The sequence below is a fragment of the Protopterus annectens genome, chromosome 8.part0, assembly GCF_019279795.1.
Source record: "Protopterus annectens isolate FY-2018-M chromosome 8.part0, PAN1.0, whole genome shotgun sequence".
In the NCBI taxonomy this organism is placed as follows: Eukaryota; Metazoa; Chordata; order Ceratodontiformes; family Protopteridae; genus Protopterus; species Protopterus annectens.
In genome coordinates, this window is record NC_056741.1 from 622434776 (window position 1) to 622456301 (window position 21526).

General features: G+C 40.5%; 1 protein-coding gene across 1 annotated transcript in view; it reads right to left on the reverse strand.

The window, feature by feature from the left end:
- The window catches only part of LOC122808326 (plexin-B3-like), a 2760797-nt gene that overhangs the window by 1759239 nt on the left and 980032 nt on the right, over positions 1–21526 (reverse strand). Inside the window, exon 14 of the mRNA XM_044079291.1 lies at positions 9831–10110. Within this exon, the coding sequence (XP_043935226.1) occupies positions 9831–10110 (280 nt within the window). The remainder of the gene's footprint in view (positions 1–9830; positions 10111–21526) is intronic.

Consider the following 21526-nt stretch of genomic DNA (forward strand, 5'->3'; position numbering starts at 1 on the left):
GAAGGAGAAGAAGAGGGGGAAGGCATGCCTGAAGGCAGGAAGAGAACAGAAAGGTTAGGAGTGTGGTAGTGAGGGTAGGAACTTTGAATGTTGGCAGTATGAATGGTATAGGGAGAGAGCTAGCTGATATGATGGAAAGAAGGAAGGTTGATATATTGTGTGTGCAAGGGGCCAGATGGAAGGAGAGTAAAGCCATGTGTATCAGAGGCAGGTTCAAACTGTTCTACCATGGTGTGGATGGGATGAGAAATGAGGTAGGGGTTATCCTGAAGGAACAGTATGCCAAAAGCATTTTGGCGGTGAAAAGAGTGTCAAAGTGATGTTTATAAAGCTGGAAATTAATGGTGTAATGATGAATACTGATAGTGCATATGTTCCCCAAGTTGGGTGTGTGATGGATGAGAATGAAAAACTTTGGAGTGAGCTGGATGAAGCGGTGGTGACTGTACCCAAGGGTGACAGAGTGATGACTGGAGCAGATTTCAATGGGCATCTTGGTGAAGGGAACAGAGGGGATGAAGAAGTGATGGGTAGGTATGGTATTAAGGAGAGGAATGCAGAAGGTCAGATGGTAGTGGATTTTGTGAAAAGGATGGACATGACTGTGGTAAATATGTATTTCAAGAAGAGGGACGAGCATAGTGTGACATACAAGAGTGGAGGAAGATGCACACAGGTGGATTATATCCTATGCAGGAAAGCCAGTCTGAAGAAGACTGGAGACTGTTAAGTGATGACGGGGAAAGTGCAGTTAGGCAGCACAGAATGGTGATTTGTAGGATGACGTTAGTGATCAAGAGGAGGAGTGAGAGGGCAGAGCCAAATATCAAATGGTGGAAGTTGAAAAAGGGTGACTGAGATGGAGACGGGCACTGGGTAGCATTGACGAGTTACCAAATAGCTGGGTAACTACAGCAGAGCTAGTAAGGGAGACAGCTAAAAATATATTTGGTGTGACATCTGGACAGAGGAAGGAGGACAAGGAGACCTATGGTGGAATGAGGAAGTACAGGAGACTACAAAGCGAAAGAGGCTGGCAAAGAAGAATTGGGACTGCCAGAGAGATGAAGAAGGTAGACAGGAGTATAAGGAGATGAGGTGCACGGCAAAGAGAGTTGATGAAGGCTAAGGATAAGGCGCATGGACAGTTGTATGATAGGTTGGACACTAAGGAGGAAGAAAAGGACCTGTACTGATTGGCTAGAGAGAGGGACTGAGCTAGGTAAGGATTATAAAGGATAATGAGGGAAACATACTCAAGTGAGGAGTGTGTCAAGGAGATGGAAAGAGTACTTGGAGGGACTGATGAACGACGAGAAAGAGAGACAGAAGGTTAGATGATGTGGGGATAGCGAATCAGGAAGTGCAATGGATTAGCAAAGAGGAAGTAAGGATATGTTTGAAGAGGATGAAGAATGGAAAGGTTGTTAGTCCAGATGACATACCTGTGGAAGCATGGAGGTGTTTAGGATAAATGGCAGTGGAGTTTTTAACCAGATTGTTTAATGAAATCTTGGAAAGTGAGAGGATGCCTGAAGAGTAGAGAAAAAGTGTTTTGGTACCGATTTTTATGAATAAGGGTGATGTGCAGTGCTGTAGTAACTATAGAGGGATAAAACTGATCAGTCACAGCATGATGTTATGGGAAAGAGTAGTGGAAGCTAGGTTAAGAAGGGAGGTGATGATTAGTGATCAGCAGTATGGTTTCATGCCAGAAGAGAGCACTACAGAATTGATGTTTGCTCTGAGTGTGTTGATGGAGAAGTACAGAGAAGGTCAGGAGTTTCACTGTGTCTTTGTGGACCGAGAAAAAGCATATGACAGGGTCCTTAAAGAGGAGCTGTGGTACTGTATGAGGAAGTCAGGAGTGACAGAGAAGTATGTAAGAATGGTACAGGATATGTACAGGGTAGTGTGACAGCAGTGAGGTCTGCAATGAGAGTGACGGATGTGTTTAAGGTGGAGGTGGGATTACATCAAGGATCAGCTCTGAGCTCTTTCTTATTTGCAATGGTGATGGGCAGGTTGACAGATGATCCCTGTGGACTATGATGTTTGCAGATGACATTGTGATCTGTAGTGAGAGCAGGGAACAGGTTGAGAAGACCCTGGAGAGGTGGAGATATGCTCTAGAGAGAGAGGAATAAAGGTCAGCAGGACTAGGACAGAAAATGTGTGTGTGAATGACAGAGAGGTTAGAGGAATGGTGAGGACGCAGGGAGTACAGTTGGCAAAGGTGGATGAGTTTAAATACTTGGGATCAACAGTCCAAAACAATGGTGTGTGTGGAAGAGAGGTGAAGAACAGAGTACAGGTAGGTGGAGAAGAGTTGTCAGGAGTGATTTGTGACAGACAAGTACCAGTAAGAGTGAAAGGGAAGGCCTACAAGAGGGTAGTGAGACCAGCTATATTATATGGGTTGGAGACAGTGGCATCAACAAAAAGGCAGGAGTCAGAGCTGGACGTGGTAGAGTCAAAGATGTTAAGATTTGCACCGGGTGTGACGAAGATGGAGAGAATTAAGAATAAGTATATTAGATGGTCAGCTCAGGTTGGACAGTTTGAAGACAAAGCTAGAGAGGTGAGATTGCGTTGGTTTGGATATGTGCTGAGGAGGGATGCTGGGTATATTTGGCAAAGAATGTTAAGGATGGAGCTGCCAGGTAAGAAGAAGGCCTAAGACAAGGTTTATGGATGTGGCGAGAGAGGACATGCAGGTGGTTGGTGTGACAGAGCAAGATGCAGAGGACAGGAAGAAATGGAAACAGGTGATCCACTGTGGCGACCCCTAACTGGAACAACCAAAAGAAAAAGAAAAAAGATTGGAATTGGGGAAACCAAGCGGTCAGGTTATGACCTTCTATATATAGATGAGTCATCCCTGCAGGATGTGACCGGAGATATAGAGTGGGATCCATTGTCCAAGGTGGATGTACTATGGGAGATCATAGAAAAGGAAACCATGTTTGCCAAGGCTAGAAGGGGGCAACGATGATTTATTATTTTATTTTACATTTGTTGACTGGGACAGTCTGACTGGATACATGTCCATTTTCTGCGGAGGCCTGGGGAGAAAAGCTCCAAGGTAATCAGTTAAGTTTAAGATACAGTATTTACAGTGGTTAACATACCTAAGCAAGCAGTTAAGTTTAATATAGCAACTAAGCCAGAGGGACCAAACAATTATTTAAGAAAAGAAACTATTACTTTTCTTAAATAATGGCATAGTATAATGCCTGTTTACTGCCCTTCCGCAGATGTCTGGCATCAGTACATCAGCGGAGAAAGCAAGACGCCGCTTTTTTTTTTTTTTTTAAGCTATGTTAAATGGGTTTAACATAGCGAGACAGTTTAAAATAAGCAACGGAGATGTCCGTTGTTTATTTTTAACTGTCTCGCCATGTTAAACCCATTTAACATATAGCGACAGTAAAAAAGCAACGGAGATCTTGCTTTCTCCATTGCTTTTTTAAAACCTGTCTCGCTATGTTAAATGGGTTTATGCATATGAACAGCTTTAAAATAAGTAACGGACATCTCCATTATGTTAAACCCATTTAACATAGCGACAGTTTTTTAGTAGAGAGTTATACTAATGGAAAAAGTCGGACCTTTTCCATTAGTATAACATGGTATAATATACAATATTTACAGTGGTTACATACCTAAGCAAGTTATAGAAGTTACAGGGTTAATGATAATCCCAAGAGTAGGTCAGGAGTAACACTGGTTAGTTAAAATAGTGATTTTAACTCATACAGTAAGATTACAGATGCAATATTTACAGTGGTTACATACCTAAACAAGTTTAGAGATAATCCTAATTGTAGGTCAGGATTAAGTGACACATGTAGGCTAAAGTACTGTTTTTAACTCATTGTAGAGAAGAGTTAGTCAAGTTTGCTACACTGACATAGCCAGTTTCATGTCAAATGTTGTTGGAGTCTGGTCTTAAATTGACTCAGAGTGGTAAGTTAAGTAATTTCAGGTGGGAGAGAGTTCAAGATTCTGTCTACAGAGTTGGCAAAGAGGGAGTCACCGGCAGAGTTACTAGTTTTGATAGTCTGGACTAGTAGTCTATTAGAGGATCGAAGAGGTCTGGGATTGTGATAGGGTGATAGTATTTTTAAGAGCAGGAGTATTGTCCGGATTGTAAAGGATCTTATGGGCAATAATCAGTAGGTATCAAGCTGGGTATACTGGATCAAGCTGGGTAATTCTTGCCACCCAAGCTGGTTTAGGTTGATACAATGATGAGTCCTATAAGGCAGGCCAGGGGCAAATCTGGCAATGTCGTTGTAGCAGATAGAGAGATGGTTAAGGACAGACTTGTTTAGATTAGAGAGTAAAGGGGATGCATACAGAAGAGTTGAAAGTAGGTGAGCGAGCTATGGCATATCTAGCAGGAGGGGTAAAGAAGGCATTTATCCTGTAAAGTGACTATTTTTTTTATTGATGGTCTTGATGGATTGATTAACATGTTGGTTGAATTTAAGATTATCGATAACACCTAACCAGCTTTGTAGATGGGTCTGGGGAGATTATTATGCCATTATTAGACTTTATGGTAAAGTGAATGCAGTAGACCTGTGTGTTGGTGAGAAAAGCAAGTGTTTAGTTTTTTGTGGTATTTAGCATCAGATGACGACCAGAAAGCATTTTCAATTGCGTTGAAGATGGTTTCTGTAGCTGACCACAGCTCTGTTGGAGATGTGGCCGAGCATATCAGGGTGGAGTCGTCAGTGTACTGGATACAGCTGACTTTTGGGATAACAGTATAAAGGTCATTAATGAAGATGGAGAACAGTACAGGCCTTCGTATAGAACCCTGGGGTACACCTTGGGTGCTGGGTAGGAGTTTAGAGAGTTTGTTTTGTCAAAGGACAGTCTGCTGTCTATCATTTAGATAGGATTGGAAACACTGAAGGGCTTAGTATCTAGGCAGAATGTTTTCAGGGTGTGGATTAGTAGCTGGTGATCAACCATATCAAATGCTTTGGAGAGATCCAAGAAGAGGATTGCTTTGCTCTTCAATCGACTGGCTTTCTGAAGAAATATGGGTATTTGGGGTAGGGGAGGGTAAGCATAAAGTTGACAGAAGGGGCAAATGTGGACTACAGCATCCCTCTGTGACTGTCCCTGAGGGTGAATTAGGGCAAAGAACCTGCTACATTTGCTGCTGATGGGAGAGGCAAACAGACTGTGGCACGGTTTACCTCATTTGTGGAAGATCAACTTCGTCACTGATTGAGTGAGACACCAATTGTGAGGAGTCAGGATGGTCCTGTTGAGCTTCTCTGCAAAAATGCTGGATTTCCCCCTTATGTGCATCGCTACTAGAAAGCAGTTGGAGTAGATCGCCTATTGCCAAACTCTCATTGCTTCTCAGTATAGGGGTAAGACCTGGTTTTCTCCATTTGCTGATGTACCAGACTGATATATTGTCCATCTGAATAGCAGTAGCTCCTAGTGTAAGAAAGCTCTGAAAGGCCTGCAATGTTAAAAGCACCACTCTCATCTCTATGACATTTACATACAAATTGGTCTCTTTTTTTGGACCACGTGCCTTGAACTGTCCACCTCAAGTAATGTCCCCTAACTGAGAGACATCTCTCAATGTTGCTTTTGGTGGTGGAAGGACAAATGGGCAGCCTTGATAAATCTCTTCGGAATGTGTCCACAACAGTAAAGATTTTCTGCAAACCTCAGATAATTTTACTGGATGTGGTACAGTTTAAAATGTTATATTTGTGGGGAAATGGGACATGATGCAAACAAAGTGAATTGAAATGTTATACATGTAACAAAACTGGACATTTATGGATGGGCTGCAAATATAAGAGAAAGGAAAAAAGAAGAAAATAAACAGAGAAGAAAAATAAAATTTAAAGGGATAACTACAAAAGAAAGGAAAGTGAGGGATAAAAATGATTTTATGTTATATGGGTATACGGAATGAAAGAAATGAAATTATGTTCAATGGTAAATGGATTTTAGCAAAAATACTAAGTAAAATCAGATGGTTATGGAAAAAGGAGTGAGGGTGTGTGTGTGTGTGTGTGTGTGTGTGTGTGTGTGTGTGTGTGTGTGTGTGTGTGTGTGTGTGAGACAGTGTGAACATTTGTGCACTTGTAAATATCTATTTTGTAGAAGATCATCATTGCCACTGATTGACTGACAGACCACTCATGAGGAGTCAAGATGGTCCTGCTGAGCTTGTTCGCCAATATGCTGGATTTCCCCTATATGTACATTGCTACTAGAAAGCACTTGGAGATGATCGCCCATTGCCAAACTCTCACTGCTTCTCAGCATAGGGGGTAAGATCTGATTCCTCAAGTTTGCTGATGTACCAGACTACTGATATGTTCGTCTGAACAGCAATACTTGGTGAAAGAGAACTCTGGAGGACCTGCAAAGCTAAAAGCACCGCTCTCATCTCTAGAGCATTTATATGCTATTTGGTCTCATCTTGGGACCACGTGCCTTGAACTGTCCATCCCAACTGGGTGGTGTCCATGGTCAATGTGGCTTTTGGGGGATGAAGGACAAAAGGGTGGTCTTGATGAATCTCTTCGGAGTGCATCCACCACAGTACAGATTTTCTACAAACCTGAGAATTTATTGGATGTAGTAGATATTGTCAATGAAAAGACCATTGCACTGCTACAGTCCAATGAAGAATTCTCATATGAAGACGAGCAGTGGGAAGTAAAATTATTTTTATTTCAGTAACCATCAACCCTAGGGCTTTGAGCATCAATCTTGGTGGGTGTGAGAGATGAGACAGAATTTGACTGATGTGATTTCAGAGTAAGAACTCTTTTTTGAGGCAGTAAAACTAAGCAAATTACTGTGTCTAGACTAGCCCCTATAAACTCCAAAGGTTGAAATGGTTGAGGTTGGGACTTAACAGATTTACTGTAATTCCCAGAGATTGAGAAAGAAGTAGAAAGTAATTCTGGCCTGCTCCAGAAGATGCCTGGTCAGTGCAGTAAGGAGCCAGTCTTCTAAATATGGAAACACACTGAATCCATGCAGTCTTAGGCTAGCTGCTACCACTGCCATGCACTTGGTGAATACCCTGGGGGCTGTGGTGAGACCAAAGGGCAGGGCTCTGAAATGATGATGACTGACTCCCAGCTGGAAGCATAGATGTCTTCGGGGATATCTGATAATTTTTATATGACAGTGCACATTCTGAAGATCTACAGCAGCACATCCAGTTGTCCTTCTGAAGTAGAGGAGAATAGGCTGAAACGTGCCCATCTGGAATTTGGAATTCTTCACAGACTGGTTCAAATAATAATAAGATCCGAACTGGGTCTCAGGCACCCCATTTTCTTTGGCACTAAAAAGAACTTGAGTAAATTCTGGATCCTCTGGTCTGGGGAGACATCTTGGATGACTCTCTTATCCAGCAGCTTTTGAATTTCTAGAGCTGCTTGTTCCTGCTGATTGGGTGCAACACTGGGGAGAATTTCTCTCTTCTGTGGAGGAACTTGGGAAAAGGGAACGGAGTATCCTTTGGATGCAATCCTTTGCACTCAAGAATCTTGTGTGATGGCTGCCCATGCTTTTGGCTGAAAATATAAGTGCCCCCTGACTGCCTCCAGAGAGGGACAGTTTGGTAAGGCCTGCCCAAGAAAGAATCCTGAGAACTTTGATTCTGCGGACCCCCTCTACCATGAGGGCAGCATCTCCCATTATAGTTATTTCCCCCTCTGCCTATGGGGGAAAAATCTCCAAGCGATTCATAGGATTTTGTGAACCATGCTTTCTTACCATGCATTGATTTGTGGAACAAGTTCTTTGAGAGGTAGAAAAATTGATTCCCATGGCAGAAAAGGTCTTTCCCATCCTTCTCACTGTGGGAGAGCATCTCTAACTGTTGGTCCAAAAAGGGAAGATCTATCAAAGACAGCGTTGATGAATGACTCCTTAAAGGCTCCGCAAAATCACCCAACTGCATCCAGGCATGTCTCCTAATTGCTATGGCTGAACCGGCAGCCTGTGAGGAACCTTCAGCTGTGTGCGAGATTTACCTAATGGAGGTATTAGTAATGAACTGTAGAGTGGCCAGTAGTGAGGAAAAAGATTTCTAATCCTCTACAGACATGGACCATGTAGGTGAGTTAAGAGTGTTCCTTGATTAAATCCCTCTGTAACCTTGTGAAACGCACCAAATAATTCAGCAACAGTACAGTGAAGGTCCCTGTTGCATACACACACCTCCTGAACCTGTGCAATGCCCTCAACTCCCTGTTAGGGTGGTGAAGAGAGGAACTCTGTTCAGCCAGCTCCTTTTTAATAGCTGCCGCAACGACCATGGCATCTACAGGAACACCTTTCGTCCAATGTAACCTATCTACCGTGGCACTAAGAATCTTGCCCGGGTGCTTGGGTATCAATTCTATAGGGTCCAGTTCCTTCTATGCTCTGTCGGAGACCAGATCTATCAGCTCATCCTCAGGTAGGGTAACCCAAGATGTAGATAATCAAGACTCAAAGGCTTCCAAGAACACTTATTCCTCCTGGGAAGGGGGTTCGGCAGACCAATCACCTTTTTGGCAAAGGATCTCTAAGATGTGCCTGAATGACAGATCCTCAGGCAGAGATCTAAAAGAACCCTTCCCCTTCATCAAAATCAATGTCTTCTGTTAGGGATTCCTATGGGGAATCAAGGTGTTTCCTTTTGCATGATATCTTCGGAGACCTCCTCAGTGGGGTGCTTTGGTGAAGTACCAGAAGAGATGGGAAGTTCCCTACTGGAAACTACTTGGAAGCTCATCTGGGCTGGCTGCCCCTGAGGTGTAGGATGACAGAATTCAGTCACAGGATCCAAAGGAGGATGGAGACATGGATCCAAAGGAGGAAATGCTGAAGTCCATTTAGGTAAAGACAATACCCTCTCCACCACCTCGAAAGCAGAGGGCCCAGGAGTTGCAGAGGGCAATCCAACCGGACCCGAGACGCTCAGATTACACAACCCCCATGGCCCCTGAACCCTTGGATTCTAAGGGGGAGTCGCAACAGAGCTATCTAGTGCAGAAACTTCGACAGGAAGTGACAGCTCCAAAAACTTTGGAGTCAAGGTCAACTTCTTGGATCCAAAGCTGATGCTTCAGCTCCAAGAGCCATTATGCTCCAACAGGGTCGGGTCAGGGAAGTTGTCGGAGTAGAAGATGCTAGGACCTTCAGCAGATCCAACAGTTCAACTCTTGGGGCCTTTGGATCCAAGGACTCCAAAATTGTGGGTCAAATCGGAGAAGTGCTATATACAAGGCTGGAATGTAGATTTAAGGCTCACAGATCTGGTGGGAGACAGGAGAACCCCCATCTGGATCAGAGTTCTGATGAACTTCTTCATCAAAAGGTTGAAGAGATCAGTAATCACAAAAAGAAAATTGAGAATAAGAGAATTCAATTTTTTTTTTTTGAAAAAAAGGCTACCAACTGTGGTAGTTAAAGAATACCTCAAAACAGGTAGAAAAGAAGGCAAAAGTCTCTCAACTATGGTAGTCAGAGAATACCTCAAAAGAGGTTGAAAAGGAAGCGTTATAAAGTTTTAAAATTTACCCCACTGTAGAAAAGTAATCGAAAAGGAAGGTAAGGGAGATAGTACACAGTATAAATAAAGACAATAAAGAATTAAAAATTTTAAAGGGTGCTTTGAATAAGAACTTGCAGTCTGCACGCACCTTATAAAATCTGTCTGATTTTTTAGGTGCAGGAGACTTGAGTCTGGAGTCTGCTTGAAGATGCAAATACATCTAAGAATGTAGGAAGGATGGGGGGGGGCAGCTGAGGGACCGGGGGTGAGTGTCCACCTGTATTAAGTCATAATGTTTTTGAACATCTGACATTTCAGTGCTTTCCCATTTGAAATGTTCCTGCATTCTGGTCAAGATATCACTAAAGGAAATTTTCTCTGCTGGTGAATCAGCCCCATTAGTGTCTTCCTCTGGGGAGGCATAACCTAGTGGAGAGGGGATCTGTGTTAAATAGGCTACTGACTTGCCATCAGAAAACTGTTGTTGTTCTGAAGACGTTTCTTCCCTTACTCTCTTTTGAGTTGAAGCAGTCCAGGGGATGTAGGTATAATAACCCCTGGAGGAGGTATGAGGGACATGAGAGCATTAAAAATGCACTGAGAAAAAGCCTGCCAATTCTTCTGAGGATTAGATAGTGGAGAGACGTGTTTAATCTTGTGTTTCTTTGCGCTAGGAATGTCCACTCTATGTAGTGATGGTGGGCCAGATGTAGGCCTACACTCTATTATGTCTGAATCCACTTCGTCCCTAACTAGAATGGTCGGAATCTGCCTAGGGCCTTCAGAGATTCTGAGCCTGGGTTCTCCTTGGATATCTAACCCGGACACCTGCGATTCCTCTAAGGACATGCTGATATTCTGCTCCAAGGTGACCTCCATTACGGGTCTGGCCTGTGTTTGTACGACAGCCCTGATCGTATCGCTGGACTAGTGATAGCCTCAGGAGAGATGACTGGCACTGGAGGTGCAACCGAAATTTCGGGTCTGGGTTTCTTGGCCTTCAGCTTCACCAACAACTCAGCCTCTGAGCCTGAGGGACCTTCCCCACCCTTTTAGCGTGAAGTTTTAACCACTGATTTTCTAAGTTGATGGAAACAGAATTCAGGCTACTACTTAAAGTTTTGGGAACAAAAATTGGCAAACAGGGCAAGCCTTATGGTTAAGGGAAGGCCCAAGACAGAAAAGGCATTGTTGCTGGCTACCCTTATGTGGAATATGACATCCACATTGGCATTTGCCCTTCTTGGATGACATTAAGTCCTTATGTAAAGAATACTGCAACAGCAGAATAGAAGGACATAGCAATGGGTCCAAAGGGAGTCTTTCCCTTTTGATATACATTTAATTAAAAGCTAAAAGAAAACGGTGTATTATACTTCTGTTTCTGCAATGACTGCAACAAGGATATTATCAAGTTCTTCACATAACTTTTTTCTCCAAACTGGTTCCATATTCTTTAACTTTTAGATTTTACTTTATTGCTTCAGTCACTTATACTTCCTTATGAGCATGGTCTAGGAAGGTATCTACTACAGAACCTTCAGAGAATAAGTAAACAGTCAAGTGAACGATAAGCTAACAGAGGTGGCAAATACTACTTGAAATTAAGGAAGGAAGGAAAATGGTGGCTTGTGATACTGAAAAAACATGCCACAGTTAATCATAGTTGGAATATTCTGAAAGCATACAGTTTAAAGGGAGGGGGTTGCTTTATTAAAAACTGCTTATGATATGATGGTTAAGGTATTAGTAAATGGCTGGTTGGGGGGGGTATAAAAAATATATAGGAGACTAAACCAGCGATGTCTAATGAGAACACTTTTTATTAGTTAAGAATGTAGTTGCTCAGTGAAAACACTTTAGGTTGTGGCAAGCTGCATGGGAAATGGAAGCACCAACAATTTTGCCTGTAACACACATTCGTGCTGACGACTTAACATCAATGGCAAAAAACAAAAAAAAGAAGTAATCACAGATGATGATCCTGTTTTAGGTTTGGTTGGGATGAAGGCAAGTTAGATAAGAAGAAAAGAAAAAGGGACTTGTTTCAGATGGACAGATTTAGTTTTAATGTGGAAAGCAAGAGGTGTTTGAGATTAAATCTATTACAACATATGCAATTTTAGAAGGGAAGGGTACAACAATAGAGAACATTAAGGAGTTGTGTCTCCTGGAAGATTTTTAGTTTAATTCTTAAAAAGCTTAATTAATTCAGTTGTTTTGTGGGAAATCAATTACATATACATATCTGTTATGCACATTTCTTGTACAGGAGTTGATGGATTTACTGCATTCTTTAAAAACAGTGTGTGGTTTGAAATAGGATCCTTGTCAAAAAAGGGAGGCTTGTCTAATCCAAAAGAAGATGGAGGGTTGGGAATGATTAACCTTTTTTTTTTTTTTTTTTGTAACTTCATTAGATTTTTTTCCTGTTCCACAGAAGATTACCTCTGTAAATCAGTAATTAGTGGGTCAATGACAAAATGTATAGATAGTTTGGACACAGACATTATAAATAGTTTGAGGACATATAAAGATAAACTGAGTGTTGAGGTGGAAATAAAACATTGGAATAAGTTTAATTTGTGGAGAATACAGGTTTTTAAACACCTTTATTAAATTTACAGAATTTTAACAATGACATTGGCAGACATATAGTCGATGAAAAATAAACATATTGTAAACTTTTCATTAGTTTCCTTATACTTGTAAGCTTTAATAATCATTCATTCCAACATTACATAAATTGTTCAAGTCCTGCCCTCTCTCAAGTTTTCTCCTCCTCAGCATTATGCATTTATTGTTCCCTTAAAATTCCATTTACTTTAATGTAATTTGCCCCTTCCCTTTTCAAATGATCCCACCTATATTTTTTCAACTTGCTTGCAATATTCAATACTTCATTCACATTTAGATTTTTTTGTTTTCCTAACACTAATTGTTTTGCCAGCCTATACCAATTAAACTTAGCAAGGCCTTACTTTGCTTAGCAATGCAGAGCCTACATCCCAGCTTAAAAGAATAATTTCCTTGGTTACAATCATTTGCTCCTCAAACACTGCTAAAGTAAATACAGGGATCTTATAAAATCTATCATCCCTTTAAATTTCCAAAAACATTCTCCCAATTACCTCTCTCCTTCCAATCACACCAAGCAAATACTATCTACTTGGAGGAAAAATTCTCACAAGTCTGTTTGAGGAATACAAACACCTATGCAAACATTTCCATATAAAAATCGTAAACTGATGGGTTTGTTGCATACTTGGAAACCATACAAATATCGTCCCACTAACCCTATGGACATTGCTTTTCTATTCTTTCCTAGCTTTTTTCTAAACTTTTCCACCAGATTCTTACAGTTAAGGTAATATGGCCTTTTAACCTGCATCCCAAACTTCTCCTTGGCCGCATCCCACTCTACTACCATCTTTCTCTGGTTATTTGCTCCCAATATCTTGGTTCCTTTACTAATTTTCTCATAAAAATTCTACCTTCCTCGTACCTACTTTTATGCACCATTTATAATCATTTCTACTGATAAAATTTTCTTTCTTCATTTAAGTGTTTGTTTAGAAAGCAGTCAACAGTATTCCAAGAACTAAGCATTATATACTATACTGTTATTTTTCTTAAGGGCTTGCTTCCAAAATACTACCTTCCCATTTCTTGAACCTCCCTTCTCCCATTTTATCACTATGCCCTCCCACTTTGATTTGTAACCTTAAGCTTCTGTTATGTACTACAAGCCTTAACTGTGTAGTTCTAAATTATCACTTGAAATCTGGTAGCTCTAAACTACCTTATTTTACGGAATGAAACAACTTGTCTCAATTAACCCTTGCCCTCTTCAACTCTTTGTTATGACCCACGACTGCTCTTCTCATTGATAAAAAATGTGCTTGATCTGTATATAACACCAAAGGGATTAGAAACAATTTCAGTGCTTGTACCTCAGTATCTATATCCATAATCCAAGGCTTACATTGTCTCAATACTTTATCTTTTGCTTGGTCTACTTTCACATATCTATGTTGTTGTGTCTTTCGGCTTTTCCCAGTTAGGGGTTGCCACAGCGGACCTCCGGTCCGCTAATGATTGGCAGTAGATTTTTACGTGCCGAGTTGCCAGCCCTGATGCACAACCTTCAACGAAGGTACGCACGTCTCCACACAGAAGGCGCTTTAGCTGAGAATCGAACAGGACAACTGTTTCACCTATCAATAAGCTGGCATATTAGGGTCTATATTATATGAATGGAAGTTCATATAATCGATTGCTCTAATGAGCGAAAATTCCTGCTAAATATATATTCCAACTCTGAGATCGCACTACAGTGAGGAAAGGGCAAATACTCCAATCGTCAGTGTACTGCGATCCCACAGTACGCAACTCGATTTCTGGGATTTTCACTCACAGTGATCGATGATATCAACTTTCATTCATATAATACAGACCCACATATTACAATCCCTTTTACGCCATACACGTAAATATTTCATTGTTTCATTTCCCCATAGAAATGATGACTGCTGAAACAATTCATGTATGGGCAGAGTTTACCACTACACCGTTTGTTTTATCTTTTTTTACATCATGACAAGACCTGAAATTCTCCCAAAAAGTTCACAGCACAGAAATGTATTTTGCTGGATACATCAAGTACAAAATAATAACTGATCAAGCTAACTTTTCTCAGTTAACATAGGAGTCATAGCCTTGAACTCCTGGGCCCGTTATTTTCCTTCCCAATGGCTCTATGCATAAAGCCAAAAAAAAAGGGTGGGGGGAGAGGATACTTCTACCTGGTTCCTCCATTAAACCAGTTTGCTGGAAAGAAACCCTCTGGCATCTTGCCTTCGACCCTTCATATATTCTAGAAACTAATCTTAACTTCTCTATTAGGGAATGCAAATGCTACTATTGCCCTACTCATAAAATCACAATTGCTCTCTCTACATCAAGACCAACTAACAATATGAGGATCTTCTTACACTCTGCTTCCATCTGAATAATCATTTTTTCTACTAATGCTGTCAATATCTCCCACTCTTCCACAAAACCACACTGATCCATATCTATCAGTTTTAGCAATCTGCCATTCTCTTAGCTAGCAGAGAGAAATATTTTATAATAATGGTTAAAAATTGAAATTGGTCAATATGAAACTGGGACTTTACCATCTTTGGGTAATGTAACCAACTCAGTTTTCCTCCCACATACTGGCATTGTCCCTCCTTTAAAATACTGTTAAACAAAACCTCCCAGGTATTCAGTACTTTCTTCCCTAGTTTCCCATCTTTCACAGGAATATCACTTGTTCTTAGAGATTTCCCTGATGATTAATTATACATCACCATTTTTATCTCATCTCTTCCTTTTAGAGCTATTAATGTTTGATCCTCGTCTTTAATTTGTACGTTTTCTTGGTTTCTCCAGCCATCTGCTTTACATCAATTTTTGCAATTTCTAAAATATCTCTAACATCTCTATAGGATCTCTGCCTAGTTTTCTTGTCATTGGCTCCTTAAGTCAGGCAGTAATCCTTTCTACTTTCTATTACTCAAGTCAATGTGTTGAAATTTTTTTGCATCCTCTGGAGTTAAAGAAATAATTGCTTAACAATGACCTGTCTAAATTTGTATACATTATCCAAATACCCTTAACTTTCCCTTAAGTACTCTGCAATTGCTCATCTTCTTATTCTGTCAGATTTCCCCTCTAATACATTATAAACTTTTTATCAACCCTTCTAAATAATTCATTTTACTTTCCCTTATGTCAACAATATTTTTTTACTCCATTTTCATTTTTACTAATCCTTTCTGTAGTGATGTCTGTCTTCCGAAACTCTCAAATTATTTACATTATGCATTCTTTAAACTCCTGTATCTTTAACAAATAAGTAGGAAAGCACCAGTGTCTCACGTTTGCATCATTACCCTACATCTTTATCTGATCATGCACCAAAAATGACTAAGAAAAAGTTACTGGATGCATTTCAAAGCTTTACTTAAAATACCAATGCTCTTGTGAAATGCAAATTCCTTCTTTAATTTTTCCAAGTCTTTTGGGTTTCTAATACCATGACAGGAATGGATCCCATTCCTAAGTCAAAGTACGATTAAAGTTCATGAAATTAGTATTGTTTCAATCTTTGATGTCAGTCAAAAGTGCTCTTCCCAGCAGCCGCAATGTGCCAGGCAATGACTCCTTCTGCAATTCATATACAGTTACATATATTGGTAACATATCTAAGTACGATTGTAGACTTATTTTTTTTTTATAAGACCTGTTGCTCCTATGACTACTGGAACTGTCTGGGCATCTTTCTTCCACATTACTCTTGTTTTTGCCTGCAAATCTTGATATTTTATGACTTTGTCTCTCTCTGTAAACAACACACTGTAGTCACTGGGTACAGAGATTTCAATAATCAATGCTACTTTTGTCTTCTTTTCATGCACCACTATATATCGTTTTCTCACATCTATATCTTTTGAACTGTTGGTAATTGGTGATCCAATGAGATGTAGACTATCATTTTCTATGATGCTTTGTGGCTCATGTTTCCAGTGTTTTTCAGCTACTTCAATATTATGTTTGCACAATCCCCAGTGCAACAGTCTTGCCACATTATTATGCCTTTCAGTATACAATCCTTCTGCCATTTGTATGTCACAACCAGCAGCAAAATGTGCGACTGTTTCCAGTTCTATTTTACAAAACCCACATTTGTCTTCTTCTCGCACATGTTCAATGGATTTTGTAAACCAACGTCTAATGCAGCCCACTTGGGCAGCAATATTAACCTTTCATCTTTTGGTTTGAATTTGCCTCTCCTTAACCATTCCTGCATTCCATCCTGATCAACATGAGGTCCTTCCAGAAGTATTCTATACTTGCAACTAAATTTATGCATTTTCCACACTTCTTGCCTTCTCATCTGATCCTGCATCTTATATTCTTTTTTGTTTTTTGTCACATTCAGTTGCTGCCTGATTTTTATCTACTTTTGGTTCGATTTCCATTCCCACTTCATGCCGATATGCTTCTGCTAGACTATGCAGGGAAGTCATCTTAGATTTATTCTCCTCATGTTTCAAAACGTTCACTACATTTGGGTCTTGTGAAATCAGCAGATGTGTGTGTATTCCCATGACTGCAGATCTACACATGTAATCAATTTCAAGGAGCCCAGTATCTCCTTCAGAACAGGGAATATATACTCTTGGTATGCACCGATTTTTATAAATCATTTGGTGAGCATGACGCATCCTTGTTTTCCTCTCTAATCTAGCCAACATGTTTTGGAGCTAGTCAATCAGTCCAAAACTGTAAGTTAGGACAGGAAGAGCAAATTGGTTTATAGCTTGAATTTTATTCCTAGATGTCAACGCTGTTTTCAGGATTAAAGTCTTCTAAAATATTACTAAGTTATTTTTCACATTTGTTCATGCTTTACTATTGATCATTCATCAGTTCCCAAATATTTATAGACTCCCTGTTGCTCAATTTTGCTTATATCACATTCTTGCTCCAAAATGATATCTTCTTGGTGCTGCAGTTTTCCTGCTTTAAAGGTTTTCGCACATTTTTCAAGACCAAACAACATTTTTATATCTAAAAAAGTTTGAACTACTTGCAGTTGTACTTTCAGCTCTTCATTTGATGAGCTATACAGTTTTAAATCAATCACATGTTGTTTTCTAGGAAATAAATTATAGCCAAGGCCTAATCTGTTAAGTAGACAGCTTAAGTAATCAGGGACCTAGGGACCCAAGTTGACAGTAACCTCTCATTTGACACTCACATTGCCAAGGTGGTTAGGAAGACCTTCTATATTACCCACCTTATCATGAAAGGATTCACATCTAGATCAAGAGAGGTCATTGTGCCCCTATACTCTTCCCTTATCAGGCCCATAATTGAATACAATGCCCCATTTGGGATGTACCTTACCAGACACTTGCAGCAGCTAGAAAGACCCCAAAAGTACCTCACCAAGAGGATCAAGGATCTCAAACATATGTCATATGCTGCCCGGCTGAAGAAACTCCAGCTCTATTCAGTCGCATACCGCCTACTCAGAGGCGATCTATGCCTGACGTATAAGGCCATGTCCAATCCTGAATTGATGGACATGCTCCACCTCAGAAAATCCAAATCCACCAGAGCCACGAGAGCGAGAGATTTGAACCTCAACACAGAAATAAATAGGACGTGCTGGAGGGACAGATTCATAACCCAGAGGCTCCCTACACTCTGGAACAGAATCCCAATCCATGTTAGGCAGAGCCCCTCACTGACTCTCTTCAAGAGAAATCTTGACGAGTGGATGGGAGATCGTAGGTTTACCCCGGGGGTCATCTCTGTGTCACTACTAGACAGAGTCACAGTAAACAAAACCTTAAATGGGCATAGTATTCTCATTCCAAGGGGTGGCAAAAGTCACACACACTCTGGCTAGGCTTATAAATGCCCTAGGGCAGATAGCCTAGTATGAACCTATAAACCTATGAACCTTAGTAAATTTGGCCACAAAACCTTATCCAACTATCTCAAACAAATGAATTTTAACATTCTAAAAACCCTTCCACTCAACAAAGCCATAGACCACTTTAATTCCACTTTCCTAGATGCTCTAAATTCCCTAGCTTCACCACTGAAAAAAGAATAAAAACTATAACTGCCCTTTGGCTAACCAAAGAAACAAAGCAAATTATGCATCAAAGAGACAAATCCTGGAAGCTTTACCAAAAGAATAAACTTCCCGAAACCCTTCTCCAATATACACAGCTCCATAACGTTACAAAAAAACAAATCTTCAAAGACAGAAAATCCTACTACACTAAGCTCCAGTCCAATGATTCCCAAAACCCTAGGCTTTTTTGGAATTGCATAAATTCACTCCACAACCCAGGCTCCAAAAATAACCCCCGTCCAGACCCAAGTACATATGACCTCAAATTAGCCTCACTATTCAACTCTTTCTTTATAGAGTCAATATCTGACCTAACGAAAACTTTTCCCAACAATGACCTATCTCTCCTGCATTCCACCTCATCTAAGTCCCCAAATAATTTTCCCGCTATGTTTGAGCTTAAACCAGTCTCCACTAACTACATGAAAAGACTTCTATCCAAACTTAGACCCTGCTCCAATGCACCTGACAACATTCCCTCTTCCATTCTCAAGTCTGCTGCCGATGGTATAGCTCTCCCAATTAGTATCCTAATTACTAGATCCACAACAGAATCATATGTCCCTAAACTCTGGTGTTCTGCCTTTATTCTTCCTCTCTACAAAGGAGGAAAAAACACTAACATTTCAAACTTCTGCCTTATAACTCTTCTCTCTCCAATCTCCAAAATCCTAGAAAAATGCATCTACCTCCAACATATGCCTTTTCTGACTAAAAAAACAACTTCTTACCCCTACCCAACATGGCTTCTGACCAGGACATAGCACCATAACAGCTCTACTCTCATTCTTAGAAACCGTCAATCAAGTCCAAGATTCTGGGAACTTACTATCCACAGTGCTCCTAGACCTCTCTAAAGCATTCAATATGTTTCCCATAAGCACCTTCTAAGTCACCTCTCAAACTTAAATCTCTCCCAAAACACTCTTTCCTGGTTCTCAAGCTATCTGTCAGATACATCTCAGGCTGTGAAATGGAAAAAAAGGCACCTCACCTTTCCTACTCACCCCTGCCAGAGTACCACAGAGGTCCATCCTCGGACCAATGCTGTTTAATATCTTTATCGATAACTTTCACTCTGCTATTCCTAATACCAAAGTCATCCAATATGCAGATGACTCTACACTTGTCTGCTCTGCCTCTAACCTCCCTGAACTCCTATCTAAAACTCAGACTGCCTTCTCAACTACTGAGATCTGGATGCGTCAAAATCACCTTTCTCTCAATGCTAACAAATCTAAAATACTACTAATCACACCCTCAAAATCTTTCTCTTTTGATAAAAATTCCTTCCAAGTCCTTAGTCAAAGCAAGTCTATGATCGAAGTTGTTCCCTTTGCCAAACTACTCAATGTAACTTTAGATGAACACCTCAAGTTCGGCATCCATATTCAGCAAAATATAAAGAAAACCCACCAAAAACTATGTATGCTATACAGGAACAACCACTTCCTCTCTACTTCTACCAGGCATACTCTGGCCTCCTCTTACCTCCCTCCCTCCTGTACAGTGCCCCGCTACTAACTAACCTATCCTCTTCCATCACTTCCAAACTTGAAAGCTGTTCTAACAAAATTTCTAAATTTGTCACCAAAGCTAAACATTCCACTCATCACTGTGTTACCCTCCAATCCCTCAACTGGTTAGAATTCACAAATTACCTGGACTTCCTCTATCTCACTACAGCACATAGACTAATATTTAATCCAGCCAAATGCCCTGCTCTAACATCCTTCCCCCATACACCCCAAATAGAACTCTCATATCTGAACACCAAAACTTAATTACTGTCCACAAACCTAAACGTCCTGCTGGACGACAACTCCTCTCCTTAGGTAAGAAATGGAACTCTCCTCTTTCCACACTACGGACAATGTCAAACACAAATAACTTCAAAACTCAGCTTTACACCTACCTCTCCTCCAAATGGAAATGTAACTGCATTCTCCCTACCTAGAACTCTTTACCAACAGCCCCTGGGAGGGTATCCTCCTGAGTTCCTAAGCACCTTATAGCTGGCTATAACCTTCTATAGCTATTTCCCACACAATCTCTCACACACTGTAAATATTGTAAATAGCTTTTGACTTTAACTGTGCAAATTTGTTAAAATGTATCTGCACAATATTTTTCCACTATGAGCAATATTGATCACGCTTTGTATTATTTGATATGTATTTGTACTTTTATTTTTATTGGACTGCTATCTTTACTGTAATCTATTTCATGGAGCTTTTCTCCCTGGGCCGCGACTGAAAACAGGCTCTTTGGGCCCAGTGGACTTCCCCGGTAATCAAACTGGAAATAATAATAATAATAATAATAATGAAGGTATGAGCACTGGAACAAGTAGCAGCAGGACAAGTGTTATCTATAGAAATTCTGGATAAGAAAGAAGTGGAGAATGAGCTTGTGGTGGTCTTGGTAAAGGAAAGCCCTTGTGTTCATACACAAACACATTCAAGTGAGCCACCACACTAATGTAACTTTAGACACAGACTGTCCCAGTTTAGCCATTGGAAATGAAAAACAAATTGGTTAGATTTCCTGAAAGTTAAGATTTTATCTTCATAGAACAAAACCTGTCTTTGTACGTCTAATAAATGAAGTGCTTATTCCTCTTTATTGGAGAGCTTTAGGAAAAATGCTGGTAAAATAATGGGCTGTTTAAGGGCAAATTCAGAAGCTACTTTTGGAAGAAAGGACAAGATAGTACGAAGAGAAACTCTGTCTTTATGAAAGATGATATAAGGTGGCTGGCAAGATAAATCTAGCAAATGTAATGGCAACTAGAAAAACGTTATGTCTTACCATAATGTTCCATCTGTGTTGTTGAACTTCAATCCTTGACAGTGGGTTCAGTTCCGAACCTCAGAACCGAGATGGCCGTTACTTCAGACCGCGCTCTCCAAACTCTCGAGCCAGGCTCTATCCATAATGCTCCTCACAGAGATTACCTCAGATCGAGTTTGCCAAGGAGTGGCAGTCAGACACGAAAGGTCAAAAATGCATGATAGAGTAATTGAGGCCAAATAGGAGTCCTTAAAGGAAAGCTAGCCAAGGTCTCAAGATGGGGGACAAAGGGTGGGGATGTCAATGACTGGTGAAGATCGACAACACAGATGGAACGTTATGGTAAGACATAACTTCTTTATCTGATGTCATCAATCTTCACTCAATCCTTGACAGAGGGGCAGAGTCCCCAGCTACTTTAGCCTCAGGAGGTCTCACAGAAGAATATTCCTAAGCACCATGGAACCAAAGGATGC